At 38.0% G+C, this 14,800-nt stretch overlaps 1 protein-coding gene across 1 annotated transcript in view; it reads right to left on the reverse strand.

The window, feature by feature from the left end:
- POF1B (POF1B actin binding protein) overlaps positions 1-14,800 on the reverse strand; it is a 130,530-nt gene that overhangs the window by 18,898 nt on the left and 96,832 nt on the right. The window contains exons 9-12 of the mRNA XM_059156811.1: positions 3,739-3,831; positions 2,789-2,902; positions 1,830-1,982; positions 998-1,117 (exon numbers count right to left, since the gene is read on the reverse strand). Coding sequence (XP_059012794.1) covers positions 998-1,117; positions 1,830-1,982; positions 2,789-2,902; positions 3,739-3,831 — 480 coding nt within the window. The remainder of the gene's footprint in view (positions 1-997; positions 1,118-1,829; positions 1,983-2,788; positions 2,903-3,738; positions 3,832-14,800) is intronic.

Genomic DNA, 14,800 nt, shown 5'->3' on the forward strand with positions numbered 1-14,800 from the left:
GGTTCGGTGACATAAAGTCAGACACCAAGTTAAGAAATGAAGAACAAAGTCCCAATTGTTGTAAACTTTTGTAGAGTTTGATGAATATAAAATACGAATAAAAATGCCAATTAGGCATTTCTCATTTTTTAAAGATACCTTTTACTGTTGGGCTAGGCATTACTTAAGTAACAGTCCTAAGCCACAATAATTAAAATAAAGCTAAGAAAATAGGTACTTTAGATTCCTTCAAATACTAATTAAAGAAAACTCACTAGTAACTAATATTATATTGTGATTTTCATTTCACAAAATATTCCTCCTGCATGATTTATCTCAATTCTTACAACAGCCCTGTGAAATATTATGAAAATCTTTATTTACAAAACAGGTAAATGAGATTACCAGAGAGAGAGATTACATTACATACAGCCCTACAACTAGTCAGCAACATAGCTGCAACTCCAACACAGGTATTCTGATTCCAAATCCTGCCCATTTTCCTTTTTACTACATCATGTGTGCATAGATGGCTGTTAAGTTAAAGTGTTATAAGTAATGTTGGGATAAAAAAGAAACAAGTGAAGGAAAACTGCTAGAAAACATAGTGGGCTTTTGAGCAGATTGTATTTTGTATCATTTTGGTTTTTGGAAAAAATTCTACAGTGGTATTTGGAGAGAAAAATCTACGGTTGGTTTTTCCATTAAATATTTTAGTATATTTAACTATATTTAGAGATCAGTAATTAAGAGTTAGTCAATTTAATCTAGAATTATAAAATAAGGCAATGTACATTTAATCTCACAAATATCACCCTAATTTTGATTAACCTAAATTAGAAAACAATTTAGCAATATTCTACACACAGTAATATATATTTAAACAAATGTTTCTATGTCATATTCCTGACTCTACCTTCAGTTGATTTTTCCTTGTAACTTTAAATTTGAAACCATCATTATCTTATTAGAAAATTTGTCCTGACCTGTGTATTTATGTACTGTAGGATCAACATACCCTTAGCTTGCAGATCTCTCTATCTTTCTCCATTCTTAAGTTTTTTACCATCTCCATGTAATGGTTCCCAATCTCATCCATTTTTGTCTGCAGCATTGGGCCTGTGCAAGTCTCAGAAACCTACGTAAGGCAAAATAACTTTCTGTAACTAGATTGTTATGAAAGACATACATATTATATTATAATATTTATTATTAGATGAAACTACATGATTAAATGAGACATTGAAATAATATGAGTGATTTTTAGGAATTGCACTATACATCTCAAATGGCAGTGAGATGAGACATAACTACATCTAAGATATCAGAAAGAAGTCCATGTCTTTTTTTTTTTTTAAGATTTTATTTATTTATTTGACAGAGAGATAGAAAGCACAAGTAAGCAGAGCGGCAGGCAGAGGGAGAGAGAGAAGCAGGCTTTTTGCTGAGCAGGGAGACTGATGTGGGACTTGATCCCAGGACTCTAGAAGCATGACCTGAGCCAAAGGCAGTCGCTTAAGCAACTGAGCCACCCAGGTGCCCCAACAGGTGTTTCCTTTTCTTTTTTTTTTTTTTTTTTAAGATTTTATTTATTTATTTGACAGATAAAGATCACCAGTAGGCAAAGAGGCAGGCAGAGAGAGAGGAAGAGAAGCGGGCTCCCTGCTGAGCAGAGAGTCCCATGCGGGCCTCGTCCTGGGATCATGACCTGAGCCGAAGGCAGAGGCTTTAACCCACTGAGCCATCCAGGTGCCCCACCATGTGTTTTCTTAAAAGGAATAATATATATATATATATATACAATGGTATAACTAGGGTAATAACATATATTTAAAACAAAATATTAATACCTGTATTCTAAGATTTTTATTCTCTTGTTCTAAATTACGCTTACAGTATTCCAGTTCTTTTAGTCTATATTCCATGTCTGATAGTGTATGTCGAAGAGAGAGATTGTTTTCTTCCAATGCTTGGCATTTTGAGGTTGAATCTTGAAGTCCTTGCTATAAAGAAGACACAAATAAGTAAGACAATAGGATTCTTCTTTTTTGGAGGAGAGTGCTCTCTTAGTTGATTAATTCAATGAAATAAAGCAAATATTTTTCCATGCTCAGTTTTCTTATATATTTACCCTTAAATGATAAGTTCAATCAACCATGAAAGTGATTCTTGCCCCTAGTCTGATATGCTTGAGTGAGAAGTCATCAAGACTGGGCAAATTTTCAATGTTTCAATTTTTCAATCTGACCCTTGGTACTCTTCAACAATATTTTTCCTTCTAGTAGTCACTGATATGAGTATATACCTGGTTATTTATGTGGAAACAGATAAAACTGAGACTGTCATGGGAATGAAGATTAGGAACGGATCAGCCTTAGAGACTCATTTCAATTTCTTAGAAGTCATCTCTGCTCAGACATCTGGAGAGTATTTCTAGGGTTAATTTGCTTATTCACTGCACAAACATGTCTTAAGACCAACAAAAACTTTTTTTTATCAACACATTAGTAGATTAAAGGAATGAATGAACTTAACTTTTCATTATTTATACAATTCTTGTCACCCAACAGCACAGATAATTGTGGATTAGTATATACTTTATATCTAAAGTATATGAAGTTATCTGTTTCTGTGAGAGAGTTTTAAGTCAATGGAAATAATCCAAGCCACTCAATTCTTATATGAATACATTGTTCCAGCTATTGCATTTTAATTATGTCTGGATTGTGTATCATACTTCAGTGTGTCAGTAATTCTGCATTTGAAAAACTATTAATCTAGCTTATCATCGATGAAAAGATCAACTTACCTGTTGCTGGTGGTTATTTGCTCTCACTGATGCTAAAAGTTCTTCATACTCTTTTATTTGAGTTTCTTTGAATGCCACATCTTTCTCAAGTCTAACCTTGTCATTTTCCAGTGACTAGAAGCAAAATTAGTTGTTAAGATTCAGAATTACAGAAACTTGTCAACAGTTATATAATACAAAGACTAATTTACTTTGGAAGGCTTAAATAAGCACTTCTTTCACTTGCATTTGCTTGATGAAACAGAATTCTAAAAAATCAAGCAAAATATAGGATCCAAATTGATGAAACTTTAAAAACCTGCATTCTTAGAAAAGTTTTGATGAACTGATTTCATTCTAAGTTCAATGAAACAAAACCTTCAAATATTTTAATGTTTTGCCTGAACCTACAGAGACTCCTTGTTAACTCCAACAGGTGGTGAATTTTGAAATTAGAATCTAAATGTTTTTATCCGGCCCCAGAAATGAAATAACCCACTCCAGTTTTCAGGGAGTTATTTATTATATGGAAGGCATTCCAAATGTATTTAGCTGATGGCATCAAGAACACCAACAAAATGAAAAATTGGAAAGGTTAACTTCTTGGAGGAAGATGTTGTCATGTATTCACAGAAATTCAGAGTGTGCTTTATTATTACAGAAAAAAGGGAAATTCCCATTCAGTGAGTTAGATTATTCTAATTTTTCAGGCTACTTCCTGGCTATAGGTATTAAATTACCTTAGTGGTAAACTAAATAAGTATATACCGAACTTTATTTTATTTTTACATTGGAGAGCTCTCATCTCCTCTTTCAACCTCAATTAATTGTTTCAAGAAAATAAGTATATCTGGGTGAGCATATTATTGCATTGTATTAAATTTTGAAATGTAGACTAAATGACTTCATTTTTATGTTAGGAAGTTAGGAACTAGGAAGGCTTTGGAAAGAAAAATCAAAATAAATGTTACTGTCAAGTCATTTTGAAGATGTCCAAGCTCCTCCCGTAAGTTGCTGAATGTGGACAGCACTAGCCGGAGTGATTTATCAGACATACCCCTCATCTGGAATAAGAAAAGGATTGATGGTTTGTATTTACTGCATTTATAAACAGTAGATATAAGTGATAGTAGTCTTATTTTTCCATTACCATAAGCAAACTTATTAACAGTTTTATTTTTTGTATAGCAATATTAGAATACTGATACAAGGCATTTTGTCAATAACATGCATAAGTAATCTAATCAGTATTTCTGAAGACATCATAACTATATAATAGAAAAGAGTCTATTATTTTTTCCATGATGAAGTATCATCTTTCTCATAAGACAGAACTCTGTCAGCAAATTCTTAAATTTGCTTTTATTCTTTATTTAAAGGTTAGAAAATATGAGGCAGTCAAACTTCAAATAATAAAATGCATATCTTTAAGTGTGCTGCCAAATGTATGGATTTTTCCTGAGATGAGAGGAATATAATACTAAGTTTAACCTTGAAGTATAGAAACATCCCAAATTTTAAAGAAGAGTGAGAAAAGTGTTTTTACTAGATTAAACTCGCTTATTTAAAAAATGGTTTAAAAAACAGTCAACTTCATTTCTGGAAAGATGGAGTAGAAATACTTTCCCCTATTCCTTATAAGTATAACTGAAAGCCCTAGACATTACTATGTATAAAACAAACATGAAAAGACTCAGAAAGGTGGAAAGAAGAGGGAAGTCTGGTTAGGAACATTGTGACCCCCAAAATGACACAGAAGTGAGTTCCTGGGTTTTCTTTTTGCTTCATGTATCACAGACTAGTGTTGGAGAAGTCAGTAACCCAGAAACACCACTGGATGCAGACAACAAAATTCTTTAGGAAAGCCTGCTCTCTCTAGCCAAAGGACCATGAAAATAGCAAGGCAGAAGCCTTTTAGATAATAATCACTCTATTCCAACCAAACACCACAGAAAATAACCTTCAAATTTATACTGCCACCCAAACCATCAAAGACCAAGAAGGGAACCTGGACTTTCTCCCTCAACAGGCTCTGAAAAGGTTCACCAACATCACTTGCCAGGTTGTTGTTCAGGTTGGTGTTAGAGAAGGCAGAGTGGAGAGATAGGACTTTCATCCCCACCAGGAAGAAAAAATGAGACCCCAAGCACTGTGGCTCAGTTGAGAGTATGAAAGGAACCCAGGCTTCCAAGTTATCTAGTAGTAATTATACACTGCTCTGTTTCCCTGCTGGGGTGATATCTGAGTTTTCTCAAAGAGGAGTCAAAACTTTCAACACTGTGCAATAGAAATGAGGCCACTCACCTTGCAGTGTTAGTGAAGGCCAACTCAGGAACAATAAAAAGACACCCCTCTACATCCAAACCAAGGTGAAATCAGTGGGGTCCTCATAGAGAGCCACAATTTTTTTTCTTTAATTTCTATTCAGCGTAACAGTATTCATTGCTTTTCCACCACACCCAGTGCTCCATGCAATCCATGCCCTCTCTAATACCCACCACCTGGTTCCCCCAACCTCCCACCCCCCCGCCCCTTCAAACCCCTCAGATTATTTTTCAGAGTCCATAGTCTCTCATGGTTCACCTCCCCTTCCAATTGCCCTCAACTCCCTTCACCTCTCCATCTCCCCTTGTCCTCCATGGTATGTGTTATGCTCCACAAATAAGTGAAACCATATGATAATTGACTCTCTCTGCTTGACTTATTTCACTCAGCATAATCTCTTCCAGTCCCATCTTTCTTGCTACAAAAGTTGGGTATTCATCCTTTCTGATGGAGACATAATACTCCATAGTGTGTATGGACCCCATCTTCCTTATCCATTCGTCCGTTGAAGGGCATCTTGGTTCTTTCCACAGTCTGGTGACCGTGGCCATTGCTGCTATAAACATTGGGGTACAGATGGCCCTTCTTTTCACGACATCTGTATCTTTGGGGTAAATACCCAGGAGTGCAATGGCAGGGTCATAGGGAAGCTCTATTTTTAATTTCTTGAGGAATCTCCTCACTGTTCTCCAAAGTGGCTGAACCAACTTGCATTCCCACCAACAGTGGAAGAGGGTTCCCCTTTCTCCACATCCTCTCCAACATATGTTGTTTCCTGTCTTGCTAATTTTGGCCATTCTAGGTGATATCTCAATGTGGTTTTAATTTGAATCTCCCTGATGGCTAGTGATGATGAACATTTTTTTCATGTGTCTGATAGCCATTTGCATGTCTTCATTGGAGAAGTGTCTGTCCATATCTTCTGCCCATTTTTTTATGTTTGCCTGTTTTGTGTGTGTTGAGTTTGAGGAGTTCATTATAGATCCTGGATATGAACCTTTTGTCTGTACTGTCATTTGCAAATATCTTCTCCCATTCCGTGGGTTGCCTCTTTATTTTATTGACTGTTTCCTTTGCTGTGCAGAAGCTTTTGATCTTGATGAAGTCCCAAAAGAGAACCACATTTTCTACCCTTGCCCAGAAAAAACAAGGAGCTCCTTCCCTGACTGGTGTCAACAGAGGCTGAGAGGAGATCCTAGACTTCCACCCCAGCTGGCAGTAGCAGGCAGTGCCCCCATGTGCTCTTTTTTTTTTTTTTTTTTTTGGTATCAAATCAGATCTACTAAAACAGAAGATTTGAATAAGATTCAGAGTCATAACATAATACTCAAAATGTCCAGGTTTCAATTAAAAAAATCAATAGTCATTCTAAGAAGCAGGAATATCTATCTTACCTTGATAAGAAAAACAATTAATAGATGACAACATCAAGATAACAGAACTGTTAGGATAGTCTGACAAGGATTTTAAAGCAGCCATCATAAACATACTTCAATAAAAATTTAAAAACAGACCTAACAATAGAAAGTCTCAGCAGCAAAACAGAAACTCTCAGAAAAGAAATAGATATAAAGAATAACTAAATAGAAATTCTAGAATTGTAAAGCTTAATAACTAAAAAAAAAAAAAAAAGAAAAAGAAAAAGAAAAACCTCAATGGATGGACTAAAAAGCAAAATGGAAAGAAGAGAATGAAGAATCAGTAAACTTGAGGTCAGAACAATAAGAAAGTACTTTATCAGGACATCAGTGAGAAAATAGATTGCAGAATAATTGAACGATCCTCCAAGACCTGTAAGAATAGAAGACATATCTAACACACATTTCATAAAATTCCTAGAAAGAAAGAAGAGAGAGTCTGGAACTGAAAAAGTATTTGAAGAAATTATGGGTGTAAAATTCTCCAAATTAGCAAAAAGCACAAGTACAGATTCAAAAAGTTGATGAAAGCCCGAACAGGATAAACCCAAAGAAATCCATGCCCAGACAAATCAATCAAACTTCTTAAAACTAAAGATAATTTTTAAATTCCAAAAGGAGCAAGATAAATCTTAACTATTGGTAATAACAATTGAAATGACAGTAAACGTTTCATCAGAAATCTTAATGGCCAGAGGCACATAGGACACCATTTTTAGGTGTTGAAAAAAAAAAAAAAAAGAATTGTCAACTACAAATTCTTTGTCTAATGAAAATACCCTTTAGAAGTGATGGGGAAGGGGAGGAGTCAAGATGGCGGAGAAGTAGCAAGCTGAGACTGCTTCAGCTAGCCGGAGATCAGCTAGATAGCTTATCTAAAGATTGCAAACACCTGAAAATCCATCGGCAGATCGAAGAGAAGAAGAACAGCAATTCTGGAAACAGAAAAACAACCACTTTCTGAAAGGTAGGACCGGCAGAGAAGTGAATCCAAAGCGACGGGAAGATAGACCCCGGGGGGAGGGGCCGGCTCCCGGCAAGCGGCGGAGCAACCGCGCACAAAATCAGGACTTTTAAAAGTCTGTTCCGCTGAGGGACATCGCTCCAGAGGCTAAACCGGGGCGAAGCCCACGCGGGGTCAGCGTGGCCTCAGGTCCCGCAGGGTCACAGAAGGATCGGGGGTGTCTGAGTGTCGCAGAGCTTGCGGGTATTGGAACGGGAAAGCCGGATACAGAGACAGAGCTGACAGTAAGCTCGCAGCTCCGTGTTACCTTGAACCGGTCGCAGGCTCGGTGAGCTCGGAGCGCGGCCGGAGGTCAAGCAGACGGGAGTAACTGGGCGCTGTTCTCTGAGGGCACACTGAGGAGTGGGGCCCTGGGCTCTCGGCTCCTCCGGGCCGGAGACCAGGAGGCCGCCATTTGTATTCCCGTCCTCTGGAACTCTACGGAAAGCGCTCAGGGAACAAAAGCTCCTGAAAGCAAACCGGAGCGGATTACTCACCCCGGCCCCGGGTAAGGGCGGTGTAATTCCGCCTGGGGCAAAGACACTTGGGAATCACTACAACAGGCCCCTCCCCCAGAAGATCAACAAGAAATCCAGCCGAGACCACGTTCACCTACCAAGGAGTGCGGTTTCAACACCAAGGAGAGCAGCAGAATTCCAGAAGAGGAGAAAGCCAAGCACGGAACTCATGGCTTTTTTCCTGTGATTTTTTTTAGTCTTGCAGTTAATTTAATTTTTTCTTTTTCATTTTTTTTTTTTCTCGCCTTCGGGTAAAATTTTTTTTTTAACTGTTACCTTTTTCTTTTTTAACGATTTTTTACTAGTTTATCTAATATATATATATTTTTTTACATTTTTCTTAGGTGTTTTCTTTTTTTAAAAATTCTTTTCTTTTCTTTTTTTTTTTCTTTTTCTTTTCTTTTTGTTTGTTTTTTTTTTTCTTTTTCTTTCTTCCTTTTTGAACCTCTTTTTATCCCTTTTCTCCCCACTCACGATTTTGGATCTCTTCTAATTTGGTTAAAGCATATTTTCCTGGGGTTGTTGCCACCCTTTTAGTATTTTACTTGCCCCTTCATTTACTCTTATCTGGACAAAATGACAAGACGTAAAAATTCAACACAAAAAAAAGAACAAGAGGCAGTACCGAAGGCTAGGGACCTAATCAATACAGACATCGGTAATATGTCAGATCTAGAGTTCAGAATGACAATTCTCAAGGTTCTGGCCGGGCTCGAAAAAGGCATGGAAGATATTAGAGAAACCCTCTCGAGAGATATAAAAGCCCTTTCTGGAGAAATAAAAGAACTAAAATCTAACCAAGGTGAAATCAAAAAAGCTATTAATGAGGTGCAATCAAAAATGGAGGCTCTTACTGCTAGGATAAATGAGGCAGAAGAAAGAATTAGTGATATAGAAGACCAAATGACAGAGAATAAAGAAGCTGAGCAAAAGAGGGACAAACAGCTACTGGACCACGAGGGGAGAATTCGAGAGATAAGTGACACCATAAGACGAAACAACATTAGAATAATTGGGATTCCAGAAGAAGAAGAAAATGAGAGGGGAGCAGAAGGTATACTGGAGAGAATTATTGGGGAGAATTTCCCCAATATGGCAAAGGGAACAAGCATCAAAATTCAGGAGGTTCAGAGAATGCCCCTCAAAATCAATAAGAATAGGCCCACACCCCGTCACCTAATAGTAAAATTTACAAGTCTCAATGACAAAGAGAAAATCCTGAAAGCAGCCCGGGAAAAGAAGTCTGTAACATACAATGGTAAAAATATTAGATTGGCAGCTGACTTATCCACAGAGACCTGGCAGGCCAGAAAGAGCTGGCATGATATTTTCAGAGCACTAAACGAGAAAAACATGCAGCCAAGAATACTATATCCAGCTAGGCTATCATTGAAAATAGAAGGAGAGATTAAAAGCTTCCAGGACAAACAACAACTGAAAGAATTTGCAAATACCAAACCAGCTCTACAGGAAATATTGAAAGGGGTCCTCTAAGCAAAGAGAGAGCCTACAAGTGGTAGATCAGAAAGGAACAGAGACCAGATACAGTAACAGTCACCTTACAGGCAAAACAATGGCACTAAATTCATATCTCTCAATAGTTACCCTGAATGTGAATGGGCTAAATGCCCCTGTCAAAAGACACAGGGTATCAGAATGGATACAAAAACAAAACCCATCTATATGTTGCCTACAAGAAACTCATTTTAAGCCCCAAGACACCTCCAGATTTAAAGTGAGGGGGTGGAAAAGAATTTACCATGCTAATGGACATCAGAAGAAAGCAGGAGTGGCAATCCTTATATCAGATCAATTAGATTTTAAGCCAAAGACTATAATAAGAGATGAGGAAGGACACTATATCATACTCAAAGGGTCTGTCCAACAAGAAGATTTAACAATTTTAAATATCTATGCCCACAATGTGGGAGCAGCCAACTATATAAACCAATTAATAACAAAATCAAAGAAACACATCAACAATAATACAATAATAGTAGGGGACTTTAACACTCCCCTCACTGAAATGGACAGGTCATCCAAGCAAAAGATCAGCAAGGAAATAAAGGCCTTAAACGACACACTGGACCAGATGGACATCACAGATATATTCAGAATATTTCATCCCAAAGCAACAGAATACACATTCTTCTCTAGTGCACATGGAACATTCTCCAGAATAGATCACATCCTCGGTCCTAAATCAGGACTGAACCGGTATCAAAAGATTGGGATCATTCCCTGCATATTTTCAGACCACAATGCTCTAAAGCTAGAACTCAACCACAAAAGGAAGTTTGGAAAGAACCCAAATACATGGAAACTAAACAGTATCCTTCTAAAGAATGAATGGGTCAACCGGGAAATTAAAGAAGAATTGAAAAAAATCCTGGAAACAAATAATAATGAAAATACAACGGTTCAAAATCTGTGGGACACAACAAAGGCAGTCCTGAGAGGAAAATATATAGCGGTACAAGCCTTTCTCAAGAAACAAGAAAGGTCTCAGGTACACAACCTAACCCTACACCTAAAGGAGCTGGAGAAAGAACAAGAAAGAAACCCTAAGCCCAGCAGGAGAAGAGAAATCATAAAGATCAGAGCAGAAATCAATGAAATAGAAACCAAAAAAACAATAGAACAAATCAACGAAACTAGGAGCTGGTTCTTTGAAAGAATTAATAAAATTGATAAACCCCTGGCCCGACTTATCAAAAAGAAAAGAGAAAGGACCCAAATAAATAAAATCATGAATGAAAGAGGAGAGATCACAACTAACACCAAAGAAATACAAACTATTATAAGAACATACTATGAGCAACTCTACGGCAATAAATTTGACAATCTGGAAGAAATGGATGCATTCCTAGAAACATATAAACTACCACAACTGAACCAGGAAGAAATTGAAAGCCTGAACAGACCCATAACCAGTAAGGAGATTGAAACAGTCATTAAAAATCTCCAAACAAACAAAAGCCCAGGGCCAGACGGCTTCCCGGGGGAATTCTACCAAACATTTAAAGAAGAACTAATTCCTATTCTCCTGAAACTGTTCCAAAAAATAGAAATGGAAGAAAAACTTCCAAACTCATTTTATGAGGCCAGCATCACCTTGATCCCAAAACCAGACAAGGATCCCATCAAAAAAGAGAGCTATAGACCGATATCCTTGATGAACAGAGATGCGAAAATACTCAACAAAATACTAGCCAATAGGATTCAACAGTACATTAAAAAGATTATTCACCACGACCAAGTGGGATTTATTCCAGGGCTGCAAGGTTGGTTCAACATCCGCAAATCAGTCAATGTGATACAACACATCAATAAAAGAAAGAATAAGAACCATATGATACTCTCAATAGATGCTGAGAAAGCATTTGACAAAGTACAACATCCCTTCCTGATCAAAACTCTTCAAAGTGTAGGGATAGAGGGCACATACCTCAATATCATCAAAGCCATCTATGAAAAACCCACCGCAAATATCATTCTCAATGGAGAAAAACGGAAAGCTTTTCCGCTAAGGTTAGGAACACGGCAGGGATGTCCATTATCACCACTGCTATTCAACATCGTACTAGAGGTCCTAGCCTCAGCAATCAGACAACAAAAGGAAATTAAAGGCATCCAAATCGGCAAAGAAGAAGTTAAATTATCACTCTTCGCAGATGATATGATACTATATGTGGAAAACCCAAAAGACTCCACTCCAAAACTGCTAGAACTTATACAGGAATTCAGTAAAGTGTCAGGATATAAAATCAATGCACAGAAATCAGTTGCATTTCTCTACACCAACAGCAAGACAGAAGAAAGAGATATTAAGGAGTCAATCCCATTTACAATTGCATCCAAAACCATAAGATACCTAGGAATAAACCTAACCAAAGAGGCACAGAATCTATACTCAGAAAACTATAAAGTACTCATGAAAGAAATTGAGGAAGACACAAAGAAATGGAAAAATGTTCCATGCTCCTGGATTGGAAGAATAAATATTGTGAAAATGTCTATGATACCTAAAGCAATCTACACATTTAATGCAATTCCTATCAAAGTACCATCCATCTTTTTCAAAGAAATGGAACAAATAATTCTAAAATTTATATGGAACCAGAAAAGACCTCGAATAGCCAAAGGGATATCGAAAAAGAAAGCCAACGTTGGTGGCATCACAATTCCGGTCTTCAAGCTCTATTACAAAGCTGTCATCATCAAGACAGCATGGTACTGGCACAAAAACAGACACATAGATCAATGGAACAGAATAGAGAGCCCAGAAATAGACCCTCAACTCTATGGTCAACTAATCTTCGACAAAGCAGGAAAGAATGTCCAATGGAAAAAAGACAGCCTTTTCAATAAATGGTGCTGGGAAAATTGGACAGCCACATGCAGAAAAATGAAATTGGACCATTTCCTTACACCACACACAAAAATAGACTCAAAATGGATGAAGGACCTCAATGTACGAAAGGAATCCATCAAAATCCTTGAGGAGAACACGGGCAGCAACCTCTTCGACCTCTGCCGCAGCAACATCTTCCTAGGAACAACGCAAAAGGCAAGGGAAGCAAGGGAAAAAATGAACTACTGGGATTTCATCAAGATCAAAAGCTTTTGCACAGCAAAGGAAACAGTTAACAAAATCAAAAGACAACTGACAGAATGGGAGAAGATATTTGCAAATGACATATCAGATAAAGGACTAGTGTCCAGAATCTATAAAGAACTTAGCAAACTCAACACCCAAAGAACAAATAATCCAATCAAGAAATGGGCAGAGGACATGAACAGACATTTCTGCAAAGAAGACATCCAGATGGCGAACAGACACATGAAAAAGTGCTCCATATCACTCGGCATCAGGGAAATACAAATCAAAACCACAATGAGATATCACCTCACACCAGTCAGAATGGCTAAAATCAACAAGTCAGGAAATGACAGATGCTGGCGAGGATGCGGAGAAAGGGGAACCCTCCTACACTGTTGGTGGGAATGCAAGCTGGTGCAGCCACTCTGGAAAACAGCATGGAGGTTCCTCAAAATGTTGAAAATAGAACTGCCCTATGACCCAGCAATTGCACTATTGGGTATTTACCCTAAAGATACAAATGTAGTGATCCAAAGGGACACATGCACCCGAATGTTTATAGCAGCAATGTCCACAATAGCCAAACTATGGAAAGAACCTAGATATCCATCAACAGATGAATGGATCAAGAAGATGTGGTATATATACACAATGGAATACTATGCAGCCATCAAAAGAAATGAAATCTTGCCATTTGCAACAACATGGATGGAACTAGAGCGTATCATGCTTAGCGAAATAAGTCAAGCAGAGAAAGACAACTATCATATGATCTCCCTGATATGAGGAAGTGGTGATGCAACATGGAGGCTTAAGTGGGTAGAAGAAGAATAAATGAAACAAGATGGGATTGGGAGGGAGACAAACCATAAGTGACTCTTAATCTCACAAAACAAACTGAGGGTTGCCGGGGGGAGGGGGTTTGGGAGAAGGGGGTGGGATTATGGACATTGGGGAGGGTATGTGATTTGGTGAGTGCTGTGAAGTGTGTAAACCTGGTGATTCACAGACCTGTACCCCTGGGGATAAAAATATATGTTTAAAAAAAATAAAAAATTAAAAAAAAAAAAGAAGAAGAAGTGATGGGGAAATCACATTACCAGATGAAGAAAACTGAAAAAAAAAAAAAAAAGTCACTAACAGACTTACCCTAAAAAAATGGGTGAAGGAAGTTCTCTGCAAAGAAAGAGATGACAAAGGAAGGAATTTGGAGCATCAAGAAGAAATAGAATCATAATAATATGAGAAAACAGAGTAGGTTTTCCTTCTCTCTCATTTTCTAAATTATATTTGATTGTTTGAAGCAAAAAACTAACAGTGGATCTTAATGCACAAAAAGGAAATATTTAAGAAAATTATGTTATAGATGTGGAGAGTAAAGAGTGATAAAAGAAGCAACATTTTCTACAGTTCACTGAAACTTACAAAATGTTGAACACCAATACACTGGATAAATTATGGGTATATAATGTAATTCTTAGAGCAACCACTAAGAAGGCTATACTAAGAGATACACTGAAAAGTACCAGAGAGAGCTGGACTGCCAGCAGAGGGTGTGAGGGATGGCATCAGAGCCCCGCTGACTCAGCCTTCATTTTGACTGAAGACTTCACCAACTTGTCACCAACTTGAAGATAGGTACTAAAAAGTGCAGTGTGTTGAGGAGACAAGATGGCGGGGAAGTAGGAGGAGGCGCCCTTTCAACCTGTACCCTAAAGTGAGCTGATTACCTTCCAAAGAACTCCGATCACCCATGAAATCAGCCTGAGATCAGAATTATACACATCTGGATCTCTACCGGAGCAGAAGACACCAGTGGGCGGGTAAAGTGGAGTGGGAAAGTCGTACTGATATCAGAAGATAAACAAAAGGGGGAGGGAGCCAGCAGAGGCGACCTATTGGAAAGTAATATCCCAATATGAGAGTGCCCTGGGCCTGGGGACCAGCATTAACTCTGGAGTCTGGTAGAAAGCACTCAAAAAGAGCAAAGGATCACCAGGGGGAAATTGCGGGAATCGGAGTGTTAGGGACAAGGGCTGAAGTCCCCAGACCCAGGACAGCCACCCCTGGCACAGAGCCAGAGAGAGTGCGGCAGAGAAACCAGGTCTCAGTCCCTGAACCACCAGTGCACTTGAGAGTGTGTGGCGCCGACTCCCATGAGGGCCT

This window comes from Mustela lutreola, chromosome X, assembly GCF_030435805.1.
Source record: "Mustela lutreola isolate mMusLut2 chromosome X, mMusLut2.pri, whole genome shotgun sequence".
In the NCBI taxonomy this organism is placed as follows: domain Eukaryota; kingdom Metazoa; phylum Chordata; class Mammalia; order Carnivora; family Mustelidae; genus Mustela; species Mustela lutreola.